At 32.5% G+C, this 25125-nt stretch overlaps 1 protein-coding gene across 30 annotated transcripts in view; it reads left to right on the top strand.

Annotated features, from left to right (window-relative positions):
* LOC134270297 (multiple epidermal growth factor-like domains protein 6) overlaps positions 1–24806 on the top strand; it is a 42439-nt gene extending 17633 nt beyond the window's left edge. For 11 of the 30 annotated variants that reach the window (XM_062752505.1, XM_062752516.1, XM_062752506.1 and 8 more), the window contains 17 exons: positions 39–188; positions 4026–4175; positions 4801–4941; positions 5144–5293; positions 5726–5875; positions 6417–6557; positions 10607–10756; positions 11795–11944; positions 18063–18203; positions 18411–18560; positions 19656–19805; positions 20408–20548; positions 21737–21874; positions 22023–22157; positions 22854–22959; positions 23050–23114; positions 24566–24806. In XM_062752505.1, the coding sequence (XP_062608489.1) occupies positions 39–188; positions 4026–4175; positions 4801–4941; positions 5144–5293; positions 5726–5875; positions 6417–6557; positions 10607–10756; positions 11795–11944; positions 18063–18203; positions 18411–18560; positions 19656–19805; positions 20408–20548; positions 21737–21874; positions 22023–22157; positions 22854–22959; positions 23050–23114; positions 24566–24582 (2225 nt within the window). In that variant the 3' untranslated portion in view covers positions 24583–24806. The remainder of the gene's footprint in view (positions 1–38; positions 189–4025; positions 4176–4800; positions 4942–5143; positions 5294–5725; positions 5876–6416; positions 6558–10606; positions 10757–11794; positions 11945–18062; positions 18204–18410; positions 18561–19655; positions 19806–20407; positions 20549–21736; positions 21875–22022; positions 22158–22853; positions 22960–23049; positions 23115–24565) is intronic. The other 19 variants (XM_062752490.1, XM_062752489.1, XM_062752488.1 and 16 more) reach the window with 19 other exon arrangements.
* The last annotated feature ends 319 nt before the right edge of the window (positions 24807–25125 follow it).

Here is a 25125-nt window from a genome sequence, read left to right as displayed (position 1 = left end):
TTATTATTAACCGTAATAAGATTATGTTTATCTTGTAGAATGTCAAGGAGGATTTTATGGTATGAACTGCAGTCTTTCTTGTGGACATTGTTCTAATAACGAAAACTGCAATCATGTGACGGGTTTCTGTCCTTCCGGACTATGTGCACGGGGATGGAATATTACAAGTGACAGAAAATGCAATCAGAGTACGTACATGTTATGTTTCTTTTATTTCAAGACATTGCTAGGCACCAATAGAGAATTTTATTTTCAATTAAACAAATGGAGATAACGAATGGTATTCAAGATTAAAAGTCCATAAAACAATACAAAATAGAAACATTGCAAGCACGGACCACTGATTTATTAGAGATGGGACCAGGGGCAGAATTCATAAAATATTCTTCAGTTTGAAAAATCACTTAAGTCATGTTTTTTTTTATTCACTTCCTCAGTTTTACTTAGATTTGTTAGAAATACTTTATGTTCCTTTGTCATTAATGCAAGACCGAAGCCAAGACAACTTTTTCGATGGATTTAAAAGAAAATAACAACAGGAATGAAAGTACTTAAGTGCAATTCATAAGCGTACTTAATGCTTAAGTATTGGATTTACGTTAAGTATCCTCGGGAGGTGTCTAAAGTAGATAAGAAATACTTAAGTTTTCTTTACCAGTGAAAGAAAACAATAGTGAACTAGAGAAATTTCAATCTTTTAATTGAGAAATCATGCTATAACATCTAACTAGAAACTCCTTTTGACTTTGCAATGATTATGAACTAATAAAATGTAAATGTTCAATGTTGATGAAAAGCTTGTACATTTCAGTCGTCGATTCAGATAAATAATGAACTAACTATTAGTATAAAAAAGGTCAATAATGTTGATGAAAAGCTTGTACATTTCAGTCGTCGATTCAGATAAATAATGAACTAACTATTAGTATATTTGACTCGATAATAAATGATAAATTTTATTTGCTGACATGATCATTATATCGACAATAGAACTTACGAAATGATGACTTTACACGAGATACACTTCTGATGTCCTTGTTTCATCAAATTGTTTTCTGGTTTTAGAAATTGTTCATACGTATCGCATGTTCTTGCGTATCGAATCAACTGAGGTGATGAAGTATCACATTGCTGCATGAATAATCGAGGTTGACGATAGAAATGTTAAAGTAATCACATTTATCATACTGCGTTGTTGTTGATTACCATTAACGTCTTTTTCAAGGCATATTTCATGAAGAGTGCAAGCACTTTTTGAGAAATATGCCTACGTGTAAGTCTGTATGATTTATACGAGGGTTGTCAAAAAAAGTCATTGACAATGTTTATAATTTTTTATGCCCCCGTAAACGAAGTTTTGGGGTATATATTTTTGTCGTGTCAGTCTGCCTGTCTGTCCAGTTGTCTCTTTATCTGTCTTTCTGTTTGTCTGTCCTCAAAAACTTTAATCTTGCCCATAACTTTTAATTTAGTGGAGCTTTGACTTTTATATTTAACATATGTATTATTTGTGACATGAACTGTCTTCGGGTACCACCAAATTTGACCTCTTGAACTTTACCTTAGAGTATGACACACTTTTACAGGAAACTTTTAAACTTCAACTTTGGCCATATCTTTTAAACAACAGATACCAGGTCATTTATATTTTACTTATGTAATCATTTTTGAAAAGTCTTTCATTGGATACCAACAACCTTGACCCGTTGACCTTGACCTTGTAAATTTCCATACTTGTGAAAAAATGTTAACCTTCGCCATAACTTTTGAGCGGTTAGGGATAGGGCTATCATACTCATTATGTAATCCTTGTGAAAAGACCCTTCATTCGATACCAATAACTTTGACCTTGACCTTTGAGACTGACCTACCTTAAAAAAGGAAACCTTGATAATAACTTTTAAAGGGTTAGGGCTAGTGCATTTATCTTTTACATATTTAATCCTTGTGACAAGACCTTTCATTTAAGAACAAGATATTTGACACTTTGACCTAGACCTTGAAGTTTGACGTACTTTAAAAAAAAATTGGGCATAACTTCTGAACGGTAAGGGCTAGAGCTTTCATAGTCTACATAAGTATTCTATGTGGAAAGACCTTTCATTTTCTACCAATTACTTTGACATTTTGACCTTGACATTGGATTTTTTTTACTTATTGAAAAGAACTTTAACATTGACTTACTTTCAAATTTCACAATTGTTTTCCAGTGAGAATATCCTGCTTTTGGTACCAATTAATTTCATCAGTATCATATTTTAGGTTTCGTATCTTTTGTTATTTATTAGCTGAGTTATTTCATGTTTAGGTCACCTGAGTAAATCAGGTGACCTGTTGCTATCTGTTTTCGTCCGTCGTCGTCCGTTGTGCGACATGCGTAGTGCGTCGTGTGTCGTGTGTTAACATTTGAACATTTTCAGCTTCTTCTCTGAAACCACTGAACCAATTTCAACAAAATTTGGTATACAGCATCTATGGATTACGGGGAACAAAATTGTGAATTTCATGGTCCCCCCCCCCCCTGGGGCCTGAGGGGTAGGGCCAAAACCACTAAAATTAATGCAATCTTTAAAAAATTTCTTCTGGCAAACTGTTGGCTTGAATGTAACGAGCATTGAGTCCTCTACCGAAATTGTGAAATTCATGGACCCAGGGTCAGGAGTTCTAGTGCTAGGGCGGGGTTATATAGATAATATAGTGAAAATGCATTAATTCTTTGAAAACCTTCTTCCCTGCTCCTGGGTATGAAATAAACTAACTAAGTACATAGTTGTGATGAGCAAGAGTGCCTCTTCCAGATTTGTGAATTTTGTGGTCCCAGGGTCAGGGGTCCTGTTGTTAGGACGGGGCTCTATAGATTATATAGTGAAAATGCATTTATCCTTTGAAAATCTTCTCTGCTTCTAGGCATTAAATAAACTAACAAGGTATATAGATATGATGAACAAGAGTGTCTCTTCCAAAATTGTGAATTTTATGGCCCCAGGGTCAGGGATTCTGTGTTAGGGCGGGGCTCTATTCATTGTATAGTAAAAATTCATTAATTCTTTGAAAATCGTCTTGTCTGCTTCTGGGTATTAAATTAACTACATGTAACTAAGCCCATAGTTATGATGAGCAAGAGTGTTTCTTCCAAAATTGTGAATTTTATGGCCCCAGGGTCAAGGGTTCTAGTGCTAGGGTGGGGCTCTAAAGAATACATAGTGAAAATGCATTAATTCTTTGAAAATCTTCTTCTCTGCTCCTTGGTATCAAATAAACTAAGTCTATGGTTATGATGAGCAAGAGTGCCTCTTTCAGATTTGTGAATTTTGTGGCCCCAGGGTCAGGGGTTCTGGTGTTAGGGCGGGGTTCTATAGATTATATAGTGAAAATGCATTTATTCTTTGAAAATATTCTTCTCTGCTTCTTGGTATCAAATAAACTAACTAAGCACCTAGTTATGATGAGCAAAAGTGCCTCTTTCAAAATTGTGAAATTAATGGCCACCGGTTCAGGGATTCTGGTGTTAGGGTGGGGCTCTATTGATTATATAGTAAATTACATTAATTCTTTGAAAACATTTTCCTTTGCTTCTGGGTTTTTCGCCAATGATTCAAGTATATACATTTATGATGAAGAGAGGTGCATCTAGCAAAGTGCTTTTTATGCCCCCTAGGTCGTGGGGTGGGGGTGTTACATAGTCTGAAAATAAATTAATACTTTGAAATCTACTCTTTGGTATTAATCACCATTTTATGATAAAATTTGCAAAATTTTGAAATATGTGGCCCCTGGGTCAGTGGTTCCTTTGGGGTGAGTGCATTATCTCTTTGTTACTCTGATCTACCTGGGTATTAAGTAAATATAGTAAGCATGCTAAATTTATAATTATGATAAGCAATGGTGCCTCTTTCAAAATTGTGAATTTTGATTTTCATAGCGTCTGGTTTAAAACACAAACCAAATTTAATTGTTTGAAAGTTCTTACGCAATACTCAGGTGACATAGAAGACCCTTGGGCCTCTTGTTTTTATTTTTTCTAGAATGCGAAAGGGGATTTTACGGTATAAACTGTACTCGTCCCTGTGGAAATTGTTTAAGAAACGCAACATGTGATCACGTGACTGGCTCCTGTCCAAATGGAGACTGTAAGCCAGGGTGGAAACATACACCTGATAAAAGATGCAATATTGGTACGTTCATAAACCATCAATCAGCCTTATAATTAAAATAAGAAACAAAGGTAAATCATGTTAACAAATTCAGTTGTTTTTATTTTGCATGATTTAATTGATGCAGAAAAAGTAAATATTTTTATATGAATTTTAGCCTTTATAGGAGGTTTCAAAGATAATTGCTGGAATTTGTCATGTGTCATGCTTTCAAGTTAACATAATTATTAATTATTAATTTCAATATAATTCTCTTGTCATATGACATATACTTCATGTTATGATTATTACTCTTCTTAACCTAATTTGAATAAAAAGTTACTCCTTGGTTTCAGTATTTTTAGTTGCCATGGTTTATAAATGAATTTTAGACATAATTATCGGCACGTACATGTACATAAACTGTTTTCCTTTATTTCAACAGGTACAGATAATATGTATATATACATGTACAAACGAAATACAGGCATATTCATTTATAGAGATTTTGTGCATCTTCGTGTTTATATACACTAAAAAGGCGCAAACTATATTGTTTATTCTTTATTATATCTAGAATTTTCAAAAAAAATAATAATAACATACCTTTTATTAGGAATGCAGAATTCTGAATCACAAATGATAGTCTTGAAATATTTGCTTTTAGAATGCAATGATGGTACGTTCGGAGAACGCTGTATGTACAATTGCAGTGGGCATTGTACAGCTGGATTGCCGTGCAAAAAAGATGATGGAATCTGTATTGAAGGGTGTGCAGATGGATGGACAAAGGATAAGTGCGATGAAGGTAAGTCAACGAGATGAAATTATTAAATATGCAGAAAAAGAAACAAATACATGTACGGATTTCTTTCTTGTCTACAAAGCATATTTTTCTCTAAAAGTTTTAAGACTGAATTTAGATGATTTTTAAATGAACGAGCATATCTATGTTAATTTTATTTGACCTGATGATTTCTTTACCTTGTTTTCTTTCATTATTTTTCTAGAATGCGAAAGGGGATTTTATGGTATAAACTGTACTCGTCTCTGTGGACATTGTACAAAAAACGCAACATGTGATCACGTGACTGGTTCTTGTCCTAATGGAGACTGTGAGCCAGGATGGAAACATACACATGATAAGAGATGTGATGAAGGTGCATATCAAATGTTCACGTTCTATAGCACTAATTATATATTTTTTTAAATGAACAATGTCAATGATAAAGTGATAGAATTATATTTTCGATTGTTTACTAGTATGAGTATCCTTGTGTGTGAAATATCTTTAGTTGTAGATGTATTTATTTAATTGGAGAAGGAATGGTATATATTTAAAGCCTTTATAAATTATGTGATTTTTGCTTAGAGAATACAGCAATAAATTTTCAAAGCTCATATTTGATGTAAAAAAATGAATGTTTCTTTTTAAGTAAAAGACAATTATTCAAAAATAAACATTTTTTATGTCTTTAACCAACAACTTTTCAGTGAACAGAACAGCTTAAGAATTTGAGAGTTGTTCAGCAAAGTTCATTATGATTTCTATACGCTGCTACACACATATATAAATAAGTATATATCTTTAGCATGCAACGACTATTTTTATGGAAAGAACTGTTCAAATCCCTGTGGAAATTGTGCTAAAACCGAAAAATGTGATCACGTGAATGGTTCCTGTCCCAACGGATACTGTGAGAAAGGATGGAAAAATACACCCGATAAAAGATGCAATGTTGGTACGTTCATACATGTTTACTATGAATTATCCTTATAATTGAAATAAGAAAAAAAGTAAATTATGTTATCCAATTTAGTTGTTTTTATTTTGCATGATTTAATTGAAAAAGTAAATATTTTATAAGACTTTTAGCTGATGAAGAAACATACATGTAATTATTAAGCAATATATAATATGAATATAATTCTCTTGTCGCATGACATAAAAAGTTACTCCTTGGTTTCAATATTTTTAATTATCATGGTTTATAAATAGATTTGAGACACAATTATCGGCATGTACATGTACGTAAACTGTTTTAATTTATTTTAACAGATAATATGTACATATACCCGTACAAACTTAACACAGTAATACTCATTTTTAAAGATTTTTTGTATTTTTAGTGTTTATATACACTCAAGGGGAGCAAACTCTTTTGATATTCTTTATAATGTCTAGAGTTTTTTTTTTTTCTCAAAATAATCATGACTTTTACAAGATATAGGAATGTAGAATTCTTAATCACAGAGAGATAAATTTGAAATATTTGTTTTTAGAATGCAATAATGGTACATTTGGAGAACACTGCATGTACAATTGCAGTGGGCATTGTACAGGTGGATTGCCATGCAAAAAAGATGATGGAATCTGTATTGAAGGGTGTGCAGATGGATGGACAAAGGATAAGTGCAATGAAGGTAAGTCAACCAGATGAAATTATTGAATATTAGGAGCAAGGAAAATACATTTACGAAATTATTTCTTGTCTATAAAACATATTTTCTCTAAATATTTGATAGCTAAATTGTGTCATTTAGATGAATTTTAAGAATGGGCATATTTATTTCATGTTTATATGACCTGATAATGTCTTATACACATACTGCTATATACAAACACCTAAACCTTGAAGGTTAACAAGAATTTTACTTGATGAATCGTATAGAAAAAAATCAAGATTCATGGAAAATGAGACGAAAGAATCACTGTTTCTTTTAAATAGAGAGAGATTATTTTGAAACTTAAAGAATTGATTAATTAAAGTAAACACAAAATAAGGTATATTATAGACAGCATGTAAAGCTCATATACCGTTGTAATAAATTGTAAAATTGATAAGTCAGGTTTTAAAGTTTAGAATTTATTGTAAGTCCAAAAATATAAATTTCACAAATATAAATTAGAACAAATTTCGTAGATGGAACAAACTGAATTTTACAAAGAATTTTCCTAAAAGTAACTCACTCACAAACTCACTCACATAGAAAATTGCAAGAACAGGGGGAATCCGTATGACATTGATTTACAACACTGAAATTAGGTAGAGCTAAGCATATCAAATTCAAAGAACATCATCCTAAGATCTAACAATAAAGCTGATATCAAGTATGAGTAAATGACATTGATATCGTGAGACAGGAAAGAGACGTCAAGAATTAGATATTGGTAACATGTGCAAAAATGCCTCTCCTAAACATCAAATGAAAACAATTAACTTTCAACTACAGATGTCAAACAAGACCGAAAAGTAATAAACAATTATATAAAAATATATTGAATTTAATAATTAATAATTTGTCATTTAGAAACCCTGATAACCCATAATCATAACACCGTACAGCGTACTCAGTATTTCCCATCTCATGAGAACATTAGGAGGAAAGATAAAATGTTTGGAAATGTTATGAGGAAAAAAATAAGTATTGCTTAAAAAACTAGTTCATTGTGTCGTAATGATCCCTTTTTGTTCAATACGACACCCTTCTAAGGAATGGTCGTGGTGGTGCAAGAACCATGATACCTTGTTTGAAGATCCATCTCATGCAATAAGATAATGAACCATGAGTAATAATGGAAATAACTTGTCTGATTTTTAATACAAATAAAATAAAAGATGAGCTCGACAATCCTGGTTCTTAAACAATTAAAAGGACATACATGTAATGAACAACACGTATTCATTGCCTATTTGAAATGTGTGAAACATATTCTGTTTGATTATAAAATCCAGTTTTCACTGAAAAATATACTTCCTCTGCCTTTTGCAGCACATTAAATACGTCATTTTTACCAAAATGACGTCATGTCGAAAAGTTTGCTGTGATATAGTCCCTGAAACATTCTATTTTCCCACCTAAACGCTGAACGAACGCTGAACGCAACTTAGTGAACGATGTGTGAACAGTGAACGGTGAGTGAGCGCAGAACGCAAACGGAGCGCGAACGTGAGCGCAAAGTGAATGGTTAACAAACGGTGAACGCAATAGAAACGATTTATTCGTAATGCCTCCGTTGATATATAAATATTAAGTAAATAAATAAATAAATAAAAACATTTCTTTGCACATACCCATGTTTAAATCAATATTTTAATAATATGATTTTTATCACCGTAAAACATGTGTATTTGTTACCGAATGCGTGTAGTTGAAATATAAATTAATCTTCTTATATAGTAAATATGTTTTTTTAAACTATTAAAATAATGTGGACTTTAGAAGATAAAACTACTACTAATAAAATGAATTTATTACATTGTATCAAGTTGAAACAATGTATTTCCATGCCAAGGCGATTCTGAGTAAAAATAAACCGGATTTTTTCTTTGAAAATCACTTTTGTCTGTTGATGTATTGCATAAAACACTCGTAATCTAAAATTCTGATGCAAAATATTCTATATTTAAGTGTAATTTTTATTTTTTTATGATGATTATTTTAGCAAACCTCTACATGTATCTGTAGACATTTCCCGGCCGTCATAATACTCGGACAAGATGATGGAAAGAGTCATTAAAATTATTTGTAATAGATTACATTTTCAAAACTATAAACTAAATAAGTAATGTGCTGTCATAGTTTCTATTAAACAGAGAAATGTATGAGAGAGAGAGAGAGAAAATCCCCTCCATTCTCAGACATCTGTTGCATCAAATAAAATTCTTATTATTGTTCCGAAATATTCCAAGTAATAAAAGTAATCAATTTTTTTAGATTAACAAATCCGTGTGACAATAATCATCGGCTTTTATTTCCATCTACAACTTCACACGGTTCACAAGAAGTCCGCGTGCTTGGCCTGTCAATCAAAATCATTAGACGCAGTGGAGGTGTGGAAATCTCGTTTCACCATGCATGCCGAAGGCAAAGAGTCATTTAGTATTTACAAGAAGTTTTAATATTTTTACCTTTTATTTCAGATCTGATTTTTGCATTCCTGCAGAAAAAAAATAAACAATGGGAATTTACATTTGCAAAGATTAAGTTTGAAATTGAATTTCAAACATATTCCCTGCCAATTTAAAATCCTACTGTCGGCACATGTATATTTTGGAATACTATTGTTTAATGACTGTTTGATGTTCGTTTTAAGACTGATATTTTTTGTGTTACAATACACATTAAATATTAATTGAAATATTCTGGATATACTAACTAAGTATTTGATATCGGGAGATAAGGCACGGAGGGGGGGGGGGGGCTCTTATTTTTACTGAATGGCAATCATATATTTAGGTACGGTGAATGAAGAAACTTTTTCCCTCTCTAATAATAGACTTAACTTAGAGTAAAAAAAATCTTATGTATTACATTTTAAACAGTTGGTTTTATCTAAAATTTAAAATCACGCTATTAATTTAATTAATTCTAGAGATATTTATTTAACTAAATATTTGCAGTACTGTTCATTATTCTCTGACCTAACAGTAGTTCTCATATATGTTTTCGGGCATTTTTTTTAAATGCGTATTAGAAATAATTTTTTTTGTGTTTTCTTGTCTTACTTGGAATATTATCCATCCATTAATGATTAGTCGTCTTTTACATAACAACAAGAAATTGCCGTGCGTGAAGCATTTGTACATTCCCCTTTTTTAAAATTAATATTTTATCATTGTTCTACATACATATAGGTACTTAATGTATTATTTTCCAGGGAAATTTCAGAAATAAAGTAACAGCGAAATTATAATAATAGAAATATAAATAGTGTAGATAATTTTTGCAATGAAATAATTATTTCTCAAACACGATATTTTAGTTAATTAAAAAACGTGTTAATCCTTACCATCAAAAAGATAAGTCCTTTCACTTCGGATTCCGAATGAGAATGAAGACTGAACGATAAGTGAACGGTGAACGCAAAACCGTGAACGCAAAGTAAACGGAACGAAGAGCAAACGGTGAACGTTTTGTGAAGGGTAAACGCGAGCGCACGGTGAACGGTAAACGCAAAACCGTGAACGGAGCTCGAACGGTGAACGCACGCTGAACGAACGGTGAGCAACACCGATCGATCGGTGAACGAGCGGTTAACGAACGGAAAAAATGGGAACGTAGAACGTTTCAGGAACTGTAAGTGATTTTTTAAATTAATTGTTGTCTTGGATTTAACTAGCAACTATCTTTAATGCATTGATAAGTTTTCATATTCTTTATTATGCTAATACAGTTTAATATTCAAAAGTATTTGATTTTCTAGTATTATTAGAAATACAAAATGTTTACCTATTTTGTGTGACGTCACAGTAAATATTTCAAGTATAAATTAGGTCCGCCCCTTTTTCAAACAATAACAATGCCGCTGAGTAGCAAGAAATGATCGGCACAAATTGGTTGCAGAGCAGATGAAAGACCTTAGAATAACATTCGACCTATAATTCCTATGACCTAGCTCTTAAACGACATTTTCTTTGTAAACTTCTGATTTTATTTTATGACGTAATACGATTATGTTTATCTTGTAGAATGTCAAGGAGGTTTTTATGGTATGAACTGCAACCTTTCTTGTGGACATTGTTCTAATAACGAAAACTGCAATCACGTGGAGGGTTTCTGTCCTTCTGGACTATGTGCACCGGGATGGAATATTACAAGTGACAGAAAATGCAATCAGAGTACGTACATGTTATGTTTCTTTTACTTTAAGGCATTGCTAGACCCAATTGGAAATTTTATTTTCAATTAAACAAATGGAGATAACGAATGGTATTCAAGATTAAAAGTGTATAAAAACAATACAAAATAGGAACATAGCAAGCACGGACCGCCAAAATATTAGAGATTGGGTCAGGGGCAGAATTCATAAAATTTTCTTAGTATATTTTTCAGTTTGAAAAATCACGTAAGTCATGTTTTTTTATTAACTTCCTAAGTTTTACTTAAATTTGTTAAAATAACTTTTATGTTCCTTTGTCATTAATGCAAGACCGAAGCCAAGTCAACTAAGCTAGTTTTTTACCTGGTCATTTATATTTTACATATGTAATCTTTGTTGAAAAGCCTTTCATTGGATACCAACAATCTTGACCATTTGACCTTGACCTTGTAAATTTCCATACTTGTGAAAAAAAGTTAACCACAGTCAAAACTTTTGAGCGGTAAGGGATAGGGCTTTTATACTAATTATGTAATCCTTGTGAAAAGACCCTTCATTGGCTAGCAATAACATTGACCTTGACCTTTGAGCTTCACCTACCTTAAAAAAGGAAACCTTGATAATAAGTTTTAAAAGGTTAGGGCTAGTGCTTTTATCCTTTACATATTTAATCCTTGTGACAAGACCTTTCATTTGAGAACAAGAATTTTAACCCTTAGATATTGACCTTGAAGTTTGACGTACTTTTTAAAAAAAAAGAAATCGGGCATAACTTCTGAATGTTAAGGGCTAGGGCTTTCATGCTCTATATAAGTATTCAATGCTGAAAGACCTTTCATTTTCTACCAATTACCTTGACCTTTTGACCTTGACATAGGATTTTTTTGTACTTATTGAAAAGAATTTTAACATTAGCTTACTTTCAAATTTCACAATTGTTTTCTAGTGAGAATACCCTACTTTTGGTACCAATTAATTTCATCAATATCATATATTAAGGTTTCATATCTTTTGTTATTTATTAGCTGAGTTATTTCATTTCTTTCATTCTTTCTAGAATGCGAAAGTGGATTTTACGGTATAAACTGTACTCGTCCTTGTGGACATTGTACAAAAAACGCAACGTGTGATCACGTGACTGGTTCCTGTCCTAATGGAGACTGTGAGCCAGGATGGGAACATACACCTGATAAAAGATGCAATATTGGTACGTTCATAAACCATGAATCAACCTTATAATTGAAATAAGAGACAAAGGTAAATCATTTTATCAAATTCAGTTGTTTTCATTTTGCATGATTTAATTGATGCAGAAAAAGTATTCTTATATGAATTTTAGCCTATTTAGGTGGTTTCAAAAATAATTGCTGGAATTTGTGGTGTATCATGCTTTCATGTAAACATAATTATTATACCCGCACTTTCTAAAGAAAGTTCGGGTATATTGTTGTTACTCATGTCCGTCCGTCCGTCCGTCCGTCCGTCCGTCTGTCACACTTTTCTTCCCTGAACTCCTCCTACATTTTAAACAGTAGCTTAATCATCTTTTGGGAGATGGTTGGTGGGGTCGTGTAGATGTGCAGTAAGGTTTCGGAATTTTGATTTTGCCCCAGGGGGTCAAATGGGGGTCGAAAAATGACGTTTTTTGTGCAAAAAGTCCCGTCTTCCCTGAACTCCTTCTACATTTTACTCAGCAGCCTAATCACCTTTTGGGGGATGATTGGTGGTGTCATGTAGATGTGCAGTAAGGTTTCGGAATTTTGATTTTGCCCCGGGGGGTCAAATAGGGGTCAAAAAATGACGTTTTTTATGCAAAAAGCCCCATCTTCCCTGAACTGCTCTTACATTTTACTCAGCAGCCTTATCATCTTTTGGGGGATGATTGGTGGTGTCATGTAGATGTGCAGTAAGGTTTCGGAATTTTGATTTTGCCCCGGGGGGTCAAATGGGGGTCGAAAAATGATGTTTTTTATGCAAAAAGCCCGGTCTTCCCTGAACTCCTTCTACATTTTACACAGTAGCCTAATCATCTTTTGGGAGATGGTTGGTTGGGTCATGTAGATGTGCAGTAAGGTTTTGGAATTTTGATTTTGCCCTGGGGGGTCAAATGGGGGTCGAAAAATGACGTTTTTTATGCTAAAAGCCCCGTCTTCTCTGAACTTCTCTTACATTTTACTCAGCAGCCTTATCATTTTTTGGGGGATGATTGGTGTTGTCACGAAGATGTGCAGTAAGGTTTTGGAATTTTGATTTTGCCCCAGGGGGTCAAATGGAGGTAGAAAAATGATGTTTTTTTATGCAAAAAGCCCCGTCTTCCCTGAACTCCTTCTACATTTTACACAGTAGCCTAATCATCTTTTGGGAGATGGTGGTGTCATGTAGATATGCAGTAAGGTTTCGGAATTTAGATTTTGCCCTGGGGGGTCAAATGGGGGTTGAAAAATGACGTTTTTTGTGCAAAAAGTCCCGTCTTCCCTGAACTCATTCTACATTTTACACAGCAGCCTAATCACCTTTTGGTGGATGATTGGTGGTGTCATGTAGATGTGCAGTAAGGTTTCGGAATTTTGATTTTGCCCCAGGGGGTCAAATGGGGGTCGAAAAATGACGTTTTTTATGCAAAAAGCCCCATCTTCCCTGAACTCCTCTTACATTTTACTCAGCAGCCTTATCATCTTTTGGGGGATGATTGGTGTTGTCATGTAGATGTGCAGTAAGGATTCGGAATTTTGATTTTGCCCCGGGGGGTCAAATGGGGGTCGAAAAATGATGTTTTTTATGCAAAAAGCCCCGTCTTCCCTGAACTCCTTCTACATTTTACACAGTAGCCTAATCATCTTTTGGGAGATGGTTGGTTGGGTCATGTAGATGTGCAGTAAGGTTTCTGAATTTAGATTTTGCCCCGGGGGGTCAAATGGGGGTGGAAAAATAACGTTTTTTATACAAAAAGCCCCGTTTTCCCTGAACTCCTCTTACATTTTACTCAGCAGCCTATTCATTTTTGAGAGATGGTTGGTGGGGTCATGTAGATGTGCAGTAAGGTTTCGGAATTTTGATTTTGCCCTGGGGGGTCAAATGGGGGTCAAAAAATGACATTTTTTATGCAAAAAGCCCCGTCTTCCCTGAACTTCTCCTACATTTTACACAGTAGCCTAATCATCTGTTGGGAGATGGTTGGTGGTGTCAGGTAGATGTGCAGTAAGGTTTTGGAATTAAGATTTTGCCCTGGGGGGTCAAATATGGGTCGAAAAATGACGTTTTTTGTGAAAAAAGCCCTGTCTTCCCTGAAGTCTTCCTTAATGTTACTCAGAAGCCTAATCATCTTTTAGGAGAGTTAAATATTTTGAAAATTATGTAAAACATCAACGTCAAGGGGTAAAAAAAAGCATCACATGCTGGGAAACACCTTGAATTCTTATGAGTAATTAATGTATATGTCAAATGTGAGAGTCATATCTCATCTCAATCAAAAGTTATAAGCAAATGCAACATTTTTGAAAAGTAGAGGCTTGACCTCTTCAAGGTCAAGGTCACAGAGTAAAAATCATGATTTATTTGGAAAGGTCTTATCACAGGTAATAATATACATGCATTATGATATGAATGCCCTAACTTTTCTCCTTCAAAATGATGAATTTATAACAATTTAATTTTTTGCAAGTAGGTCAAACTTGTACGTCACAGGTAAAAAAAAAACAAGATTTGTTTGTGAAACACTATGCGCCCGGCGGCAACAAAGTTCAAAAAATCTATTTTTAGCATATTGATCACAGTCAAGGTCACAAGGTCATTGACCATGGTGTCATTCGAAAGAACTTAATCAATGGAGTATGCATACCAAATATGAAGTCTCTATCTCCTATGGTTCAAAAGTTATGGCAAAAAGTGTAAAGAGCTATTTTTAGCATATAGGTCACAGTCAAGATCACAAGATCATTGACCTTGCCGTCGTTTGAAAGGACTTTATCGATATCGTATGCATACCAAATATGAAGTTCCTATCTCCTATGGTTAAAAAGTTATGGCAAAAAGTGTAAAAAGCTATTTTTAGCATATAGGTCACAGTCAAGGTTGCAAGATCATTGACCTTGATGTTGTTTGAAAGGATTCTATTAGTGGAGTATGCATACCAAATATGAAGTCCCTATCTTCTTTGGTTAAAAATTTATGACAAACAGTGGAAAAAGCTATTTTTAGCATATAGGTCACAGTCAAGGTCACAAGGTCATTGACCTTGATGTCATTTGAAAGGACTTTATTACTGGAGTATGCATACCAAATATGAAGTCTCTATCTCTTATTGTTCAAAAGTTATGGCCAAGGTTAAAGTTGACAACAGACAGACAGACAAACAGATAAACAGACAAACAGACAAAAAGACAAACAGACAGGACAAAAACAATATACGCCCGGGATCTATCGATCCGGGTGCATAAAAAAACCATGCCATTCTCACAGGTAAATACTAATACATAAGTTTAATATTCAGTAGATATTACCGTGATGACCAAGGTTAAATTTATTGAGACAGATGGACAGTCTGACATACAAATATACATATTTCTATATGAATTGGGTAAAATTGGCCCAGTGGTTCTAGAGAAGTTAAAAATGTAAAAAGTTTTCAGACAAACAGATGGACGACACGTCAGGACAGACATTACATGTTAAGGAAACCAGAAAAGCTCAAATGAGTGTTTTGAAAGGGTTAGAATATGGTTGCAGTATTTGAAAAGCTGTTTTTTTCATGCAGAGATATATATGACCAACATATTCATGTTTTATATTTTCTTTAGTAATTTGTTTGTTTGTTGTGAATACATCTCTCTTGAGAATTTTTCCCTCATATGGAGACACCACCAAATAATAATGAAGACAAGATGTGTTTGTGAAACACTGATGTCCCTGTATGGAAGCCTATGGCGAAGGTTGAAGTTTCTCAAATATATGTCAAACTCAAAGTTCAAGGTCAAAGGATTCAAATTGTTAGTATCAGAAGAAAGTCTTGTCACAAGGAATGCACATGTGAAATAAAGATATCCCTAGTAATTCCTGTTCAAAAGTTAATTGCCAAGGTTAATTTTTTTTAAGTGGTTCAAACTATAGGGTCAAGGTCAAACATATTTATAATTGTTGACAGTTCACAATGAATACACATGTTAAGCATAAAAGACCTAGCACCTATTGATCAAAATTTAGGCCAAGTTTAAAGTTTGGTATTTTTCTTGTAAAAATGTGTATCCTAGGTCAAGGGATTTCAGGTAAAAATTAATGGTACCTAAATAAAAGGTCTTAATTGTCACAAGAAATAAACCTATAAAATGTAGAAGCCATTTGTGTAGCCCATCCCACTTAAAACTTATGGGCAAGGTTATAATTTCTGCAGACAAATAGACAGACATAATATAAACACAACAAATGGAAAAAAATATACTATTTAATTGGAATCACAAAATAGATTGTTATTTCAGGGACAGGGAGTGGGTAGGGAGATTGGAATCCCCCCATATACTGAAGCAAATAAAAAATGACTTTGGACATCCTCCCCCTAACTGAGAAAACATTGACCACACTATCATTGTTTTTATTTTGTTTATTTAATTATTTCAGTTTTTTTTTTCTCCTGCTTGTCAGGAAATTCTGGGCTGGAAATTTTCTGACCGAGATGTGAACCCCTCTCCCTACTCCCGAAAAAAAATTCTGGATCCGCACCAGTATTGGCAGTAACTGAATGTCACATCGACAATGGCAGATAACTTCACAATATGAAATTCGTCTAGTGTGCCATGCGATGATCTTTGACCCTTTTTGAACTTTAACCTAATCGTTTGGGTTTATTTTACTCCCCACTATACTTAAACTTGTACTTACCGACTGCCATACATGTTTGTCTCGTCAACTTCATGAAATATAAATCCAGTTATAACACAAAATGAATTAATCCAATGCACACCAGACTGCAGCCATTTGTGCTAATTCCATTCGACAAACCTTCGTCGATTCCGTCACCTTATCAGATGAAGTGGGAATCGGCCGAGGTGTGCCAAATGGTGTTTAATCTAAAAATATGATAATGGGTGACGCAACATGATGTGATGTAGAAATTTACATGTTAACATGTATAGTACAAGAACAAATTTTAAATTAATTCATAACAAACGATGTTTTAACAAAACTTTTCCATCTAGCCTATTCCAAACAGTATGTGCTGTGTGATTGTGGTGTCGACGGGGGGGGGGGATTAATAAATTTAAAAAGGTCCTATTATGAGCAAAACATTTATCAAAATCTTATTTACATCATTAATAGAATTCAAACTGGTATATAATGAATTAAGCATGTAAAATAAATATAAGAGGTTCTGAGTTATAGGTCACAGGGCCGGTCTGAGAATTTCATACTCAGTTTGATGAATACATGTAAATCATTGGTGTCGGAAGCAAATTCAAAGTGGGGGGGGGGGCTAGGTGTAAAAAAAAAATTTATAACGTAATAAAAAAACCTGACAAGCAAAAAAAAAAAAAAAGAAAACGAAAACATCAATTTCCCAAACACGAAAATCCTATTTCGGGGGGGGGGGGGGGGTTGAATTCGAACTTCAGTACCATAATTTTGTTTTCTATACACTACCTTTTTCCCATTTTTTACCTACATGTATACTGCCATGTGTCTGTGGAAAGTGGGGGGGGGGGGGCTAAACCTATGAAGCAATGTTCAATATCTATACTAAGTATATGTTTGGAAAAAAAACACCGGCCCTAGCCCCCCCCCCTCCCCCGGTTCCGACGCCTATGTAAATTATAGAATTATTTTGACTTTTTCCTTGGAAAGCCGGCCAATATGTAGGAGCGTGTTTTAGAGGCAAACACCTTAGTGCGAGTATTACTGTCTCATGACAGCATCTAGTTAATTATTAATTTCAATACAATTCTCTTGTCACATGATATATACTTCATGTTTTGTTCATTACTCTTTTTAACCTAATTTGAATAAAAGTTACTCCTTGGTTTCGATATTTTTAGTTGCCATGGTTTAAAAATAGATTTAGACACAATTATCGGCACGTACATGTACATAAACTGTTTTAATTTATTTCAACATGTACAGGTAATATGTATATATACATGTACAAACAATACACAGGCGTTCTCATTTATAAAGATTTTGTGTATCTTCGTGTTTATATACACTAAAGGGAACAAACTGTATTGTATATTATTTATTATACATAGAATTTTCAAAAGAAACAGAAAAAAACATACCTTTTTATTAGGAATGCAGAATCCTGAATCAAATAGAAATAAATTTTAAATATTTGCTTTTAGAATGCAATAATGGTACTTTCGGAGAACACTGTATGTACAATTGCAGTGGGCATTGTAAAGGTGGATTGCCGTGCAAAAAAGATGATGGAATCTGTATTGAAGGGTGTGCAGATGGATGGACAAAGGATAAGTGCGATGAAGGTAAATCAACCGGTTGAAATTATTAAATATGAAGAGAAAGAAAAAATACATGTACGAATTTCTTTTTTATCTCATAGCATATTTTTCTCTAAATGATTGATGGCCGAATTGTGTCATTTAGATGATTTTTAAAAGAGGGACATATCTATGTTAATTTTATTTTACCTGATGATTTCTTTACTCTGTTTTCTTTCATTTTTTTTCTAGAATGCAAAAGCGGATTTTACGGTATCGACTGTACTCGTCCCTGTGGACATTGTACAAAAAACGCAACATGTGATCACGTGACTGGTTCCTGTCCAAATGAAGACTGTGAGCCAGGGTGGAAACATACACCTGATAAGAGATGTGATAAAGGTGCATATTAAATGTTCACGTTCTATAGCACTAATTATGTATGTTATTAAATGAATAATGTCAATGATAAAGTGATAGAATTATATTTTCGATTGTTTACTAGTATGACTATCCTTGTGTGTGAAATATCTTTAGTTGTAGATGTATTTATTTATTATGAAGGAAGAATAGTATATATGCAATGTCTTTATAAGATATTTGATTTTTTTGCTTAGAGAATACAGCAATCAATTTTCAAAGCTCATATTTGTTGTAAAAAAAATTTGACCCTTCTTCTATTTATTAATCAGCAAAAGACAATTATCCAAAAATAAGCATTTCTTATGTCTTTAATGAACAACTTGTCGGTAAACAGAACGGCTTAAAGGTGCCTGGACACAGACTTGAATTTAATATTTTCTGTATAACATCACGAATTATATATTTTCATAGCATTTCACACAAAAATTAATAAAAAATCTTATCTCATTTAAAAAGAATTAAACTTTAAATTTTTTGGTGGGTTTCATTTACACATCCTTACACTTTCACAAATTTTAACATTATTCTTAATCTTTAAGAAAAGTGGCAATCTTGTTGTCAATTAATGAGAAATATTAAAATTTTAATCCAGAAAAAATAATTTTATTTAGAGTAGAAATGTTAGAAAGCAAAACTCCTTCACAAGGATCATCATTCTGAGCTATGTGTTGTGTACAGAGTTGAGCAAATCGATCACATTCGTTTTATGTGTACAGCTTATGTAAACAAGACACGAGTTCTGTTACTGTTGATGTTTACGATTCACCGGGTACGTTCAATAGTCAAAGTCTGCTCACCACATCTGCACGGACTAACAACATATTCTGTGTTTGTTTTGCTTTCGAACAAGTCACCTCTGAATTTTCTGGATTTTGTGAAAGTGCAAGGGTGTGTCAATCAATCCCGCAAAAAAATGAAGCATTAATAAATTTTCATTGAAATAAGATTTTCGATTAATTAACTTCAAATCTGTATCCAGGTACCTATAAGAATTTAAGAGTTTTTCAGCAACATTCATTATGATATCTATACGCAGCTACACACATACATATATAAATTAGTATATATCCTTAGCATGCAGCGACTATTTTTATGGAAAGAACTGTTCAAATCCCTGTGGAAATTGTACTAAAAACGCAACATGTGATCACGTGAATGGTTCCTGTCCAAATGGAGACTGTCAGAAAGGATGGAAAAATACACCTGATAAAAGATGCAATATTGGTACGTTCATAAACTTTTAATTATCCTGTTGTCAAATTCAGTTTTTTTTTTTTATTTTCTATGATCTAATTGACGCAAGAAAAGTAAATATTTTTATATGAATTTTAGCTTATTAAGGAATTTTCAAAAAATAATTGTTGGGATTTTTTGTGTGTCATGTTTTTAAGTTAACATAATTACTAAGTAATACAAATATATAATATGAATATAATTTTCTCGTCACGTGACATATAATTCATGTTTTGTTCATTACTTTTCTTAACCTATATTGAATAAAAAGTTACTCTTGGTTTTAATATTTTAAATTGCCATGATTTATGAATAGATTTTAGACACTACATTGTATTATAGGCAGGTACATGTTCATAAACTGTTTTAGTTTATATCAACAGATAATGTGTAAATATGCCTGTACAAACTTAACACAGGCATACTAATTCATAAAGATTTTGTGTATTTTCGTTTTTATATACACTTAAAGGGAACAAATAATTTTATATATTCTTTATTATGTCTAGAATTTTAAAACAAATCATGATTTATTTGTGCTAGGAATGCAGAATCCTTAATCACAGAGAGATTTTTGAAATATTTGCTTTTAGAATGCAATAATGGTACATTTGGAGAACGCTGTATGTACAATTGCAGTGGGCATTGTACAGGTGGATTACCGTGTAGAAAAGATGATGGAATCTGTATTGAAGGGTGTGCAGATGGATGGATAAAGGATAAGTGCGATGAAGGTAAGTCAACTAGATGAAATTATTAAATATGCAGAGAAAAGAAATACATGTAGAAAATTCTTTCTTATCTACAAAGCATATTTTTCTCTAAATGTCTGATGGCTGAATTGTATCATTTAAATGATTTTTAAAAGAATGGGCATATCTAAATTATTTTCATTTCACCTGATGAATTTTTTCTTCGTTTTCTTTCATATTTTTGTAGAATGGGAAAGGGGATCTGTAGCACATATGTTTTTAAACGAACAATGTCAATGATAAAGCGATAGAGTTATCTTTTCGATTGTTCACGAGTATGAGTATCCCTGTGTGTGAAATATGTTTATTTGTAGTTGCATTTATTTATTTTGAAGGATGAATGGTATATATGCAATGTCTTTACATTTTTTTTTTTGGATTTTTTGCTTAGAGAATACTGCAATCAATTTTCAAAGCTCATATTTGATGTAAAAAAAATTGAACCCTTCCTCTATTAAATAATAAGTAAAAGACCATTATCCCAAATATTTTTTTTTGTCTTTAATCAAGAACTTTTCTGTAAACAGAGCGCCTTAAAGGTGCCTGGACACAGACTTAAAGATAAAACTTTTTGTAAAATGTCACAAATTATATATTTTCATAGCATTTCACACAAAAATTAATTAAAAATCTTCTTGCATTTAAAAGTTATTAAACCACTAATTTTTTGGTGGGTTTGATTGACACATCCTTGCACTTTCACAAATTTAAACTTTATTCATAATCGTTAGGAAAAGCAACAATCTTTTTGTGTATTAATGTGAAATATTAAAACTTTAATCCAGAAAAAAATATTTTTTTAGAATGGAATAGTGCCTCCTTGAACTTTCACAAATTTTAACTTTATTCATAATCGTTAGGAAGGCAGCAATTTTGTTGTGTATTAATGGGAAATATTAAAACTTTAATCCAGAAAAAAATATTTTTTTAGAATACAGTAGTGCCTCCTTGAATAGTGCGCTCGCAAAAGAACTTGTCCGCACATGGATAAAGGACAAAGCGAATTTTTTTTTATTAATGCACTATTTGAAGTAAAATATTTTAGAATACAATGCGATTTTTTTTACTTGAGACAACCCTTCCTGATATAACAGTGATACCCTAGAATATTTAAAAGCTAAATGTGTATGGAGGAATATATCTTGGTACATATGATGAATTTTATTGAAGAATGTCCTATGGGTGCTTATGGGAAAAAATGCAAAAGAATATGCGGCAACTGCGGCGGTAATGACACCTGTAATCATATCAGTGGATCATGTCCAAATTTGTGTGCACCTGGGTTTCAGGCAGAAAAATGTGACAACGGTATGTCTTTATTCTTTTTTAAACAATGATTTGAAATTGTATCTCAATGTATCCTAAGGCTAAGATTCTAAAAGTTGAACTTTAAAACTTCTCCTTTTGCTGGCAAAAATCAATTATCTTCAAGGAAAAACATATGCATTTATTTCAGAATGTGACAACGGTACATTTGGATTGCACTGCAATCTTACTTGTTCAAAAGGTTGTTTTACCCTCTGCAATAAGAGAAATGGAACCTGTGACAAATGTTTCAACGGATTCATTGGGGAATTTTGCAATATTACAGGTACAGTATAATCAGCGACATATAAAAGTTTACTGTCTTAATTTACTTCTCGATCATAAATGTCGACTTTAATCGTGATGTTCTGTTTGTAAAGTAGAAAATCAAATACAAAACAATTGAGTAATCTTACCTGAATCCAAACAAATATTGTTGGATATTTTCTTTACTGGTCAATAGTAGAAATTATATAAAAAAAATAAAAAAAAAAGTTCTGGGTTTTTAAATTTTTTCATGGCTTAGGTACATGACTGATCTTTCTTGACTATTTACTCTATATATCCAAAATTATGCGACTTTTTGCTAGCGATAAAAAAAACCGAAAACCTTATTCTAAGTTGTTTTTTTTATTTGGTTATTTACTGGTATATGGTCGTTGGCATCAAAGTTAAGCTATTTCTGTTTAAAATACGTTTGATTATTAAACGTCCGGTCTAGATTCTCTCTCTCTCTCTCTCAGTCGATAGGAGATAAATTTTTATTAAAGGATTCAAACTGCCCTTTGTTTTCTTTGAGTTGCGTTTCGTGTTTTTTTAATAGGTGTAACTATTTACTGTAAAACAGGACTTCGGTTTTAAGGGTTTTATCAGATGTTCTGTTCCTCACTTCCTGTATTGAAAATTGGATTCTCAGAAATAAAAAAAAAGTGTTTTAAATAAATATAGTTTTATTTACGTTACTATAAAAGTAATAATACAGTTGCAGAAAGCCAGGTACAGGATTTGATACAGACAGATGCAGGGGTAGCTGCTTTCTTTGTCATATTCATCATAGTCGTCATCGTACTAGTGGTTGTCATGGCCAGGTTAGTCCAGTCCTAATTAAGTGATTATTTTATACATCCAGATACAGATTTTATTTGCAGAATTTTAAATTTTTTTTCAATATTTTGTAGAAAATCAAGAAAGAAAAAAGCACATGAAATAGAGTTACAAGACAGGAAAGAAATGCCTAATAGTGGTATATTATACATGTATATAATATAAACAACAAATGTAAACATGATGTTAGAACATCTACTGTTTATTCATTTTTTATTCGCGAGAACTTTTCCGCGTCCTTGCTCGAGACCATGTGCTTGTGAATATATAATTATCGCTTTCTAGAGATTATATAGAACAGTTATTTAAATTTGTGAACATGTTGTCTTACTTATGAAGAGCAAGTGTCTCTCTCGCGAAAAATAAAATGTCGCGAAAACATTGTCATCTGTTGTATATAACATGTAAATTTTTTTAATTTCATAATTAATTTAATAAGTCCTTTTTTTTCCAATGCTTTATAAGTATTTTATGTACACATATAAGGATGATCACAATATTAAAAGAAATGTTAAATGGATTTCATCTTATATAAAATCCCCCCAAAACTAAAGAAGGGTATTTACATAAATTTAAGGTATTGTGATTTATAAAAAAAATATTTATTTTAAAAATACGACGTAACCGAATTTATTTATTAACATTTCATGTATAGAGAAGATTGAATTAAATGAGACAATATATGTACATGTATATATTATAAATTTTGTGATGATGTGGATAGGTATACCTAAGTACAGAGTTATAGGGCTCAAAGTGAAGTTGGACTTCCCTACCGAAAGCTATACAGCTGAACTGAACCTCACGACCCCTATGACCTTAATAATACAACAAAGATGATATATTAAGGTTATGTAGATACAACAAAGATATTGTATAAGGATATTTGTCAATATCTGCTAATATACATTTAATTTCTTATTCTTTTGTAGCAAATAACTATTTACAACTTACTGAACTGTTTTGCAACATACACTTTATCTTAACGTCATAAAAATAGAAATTTACCATTTTTTTTATTTCATGAGCTTTTTGCAAACATAAAATAGAAGGAAATTTACTTTTTAACGAAAATGACTTCATAGATCAAATTATGTAATTTTAGAACAGTCTACGTTTGGAGATTTCAAATGTACAAATTCTAGTCTTTGTGTGTAACTAGTTAGAAAATTATTAAAAGTAGTGTTTTATATATATAAATAATTAAATATTTGATATTTAAGATAAAAGCAAAAAATGTTTGAAAGGACAAAGAGAAAATTTATCAGGGACATTCCCAAAGTTACATTAATGAAATTGTCCTTGTACATAGTCATACAATGTTTAAGTTGAATTGTCAGAAACTTTTAAAAAATGATAGGATTTTATTCATTTGTCGGGTCACACGTAAGTCGTAAGATGTCACATCACGGCCATCCTACAGTCTCCCGGCATACACTTCTAGCATTCAGCACGTGAAAATTCACCCAACAAACCCTTCCTTAAAAATAGTTTTAGCTTAAAATTATAGATTTTTTCAGAGTACTTGAACTATAGGCTGTATTTATTTTACAAATGTATCTTGCTAATTCGTTTTTGTGTATTTTTCAGGTAAAACCCTACCATGAGAGCCGTTCCCTCCGTCGCGGCTGCTGATATCTGGAGTGAACGGATATTCAGCTTACAAGTAGTGCTCACCTGGATTTTTCAATTAAATTTATTCAGAAACATTAAAGAACATGATCATTAATTTCATATCCGGGTGTTCATCTGTTTTCCAGGGTTCACCTTGGATCATTTTCCGATTTTTACTTGCAGTAATTATGAGTGTATCCATTGTCATAACCGCCAATAAACCAATAAAAACTTGAAATATGCGTCAGTTGTCTTCTTATGTTGAATTTGATATTGAACCCTAGTAAGCATGGTTTGTCTTTGATAATAATTTTAAAATCCACAAATGAGTTTGTGATCCTCACGAATTCAAAAGATATAATTAAATTAAAAGAAGTATTTAAGTTAACAAATGCATAATAAATGAAAATTAGATATCATTCATTCGTTACTAATTTCTGATAATGTCTATTTGAAGAAAAAAAATACATACTATACAAAATCACAAAACGAGATAATATTTTTTAGATAATATGAGACTTTTTTCCATAAATGTC

The sequence above is a fragment of the Saccostrea cucullata genome, unplaced genomic scaffold (genome assembly GCF_032062105.1).
Source record: "Saccostrea cucullata isolate Sc308-1 unplaced genomic scaffold, CSIRO_AGI_Scuc_v1 ctg6192, whole genome shotgun sequence".
Lineage (NCBI taxonomy): Eukaryota > Metazoa > Mollusca > Bivalvia > Ostreida > Ostreidae > Saccostrea > Saccostrea cuccullata.
The sequence above is the reverse complement of the archived record's forward strand: the minus strand, read 5'-3'. Positions and strand labels throughout refer to the sequence as shown.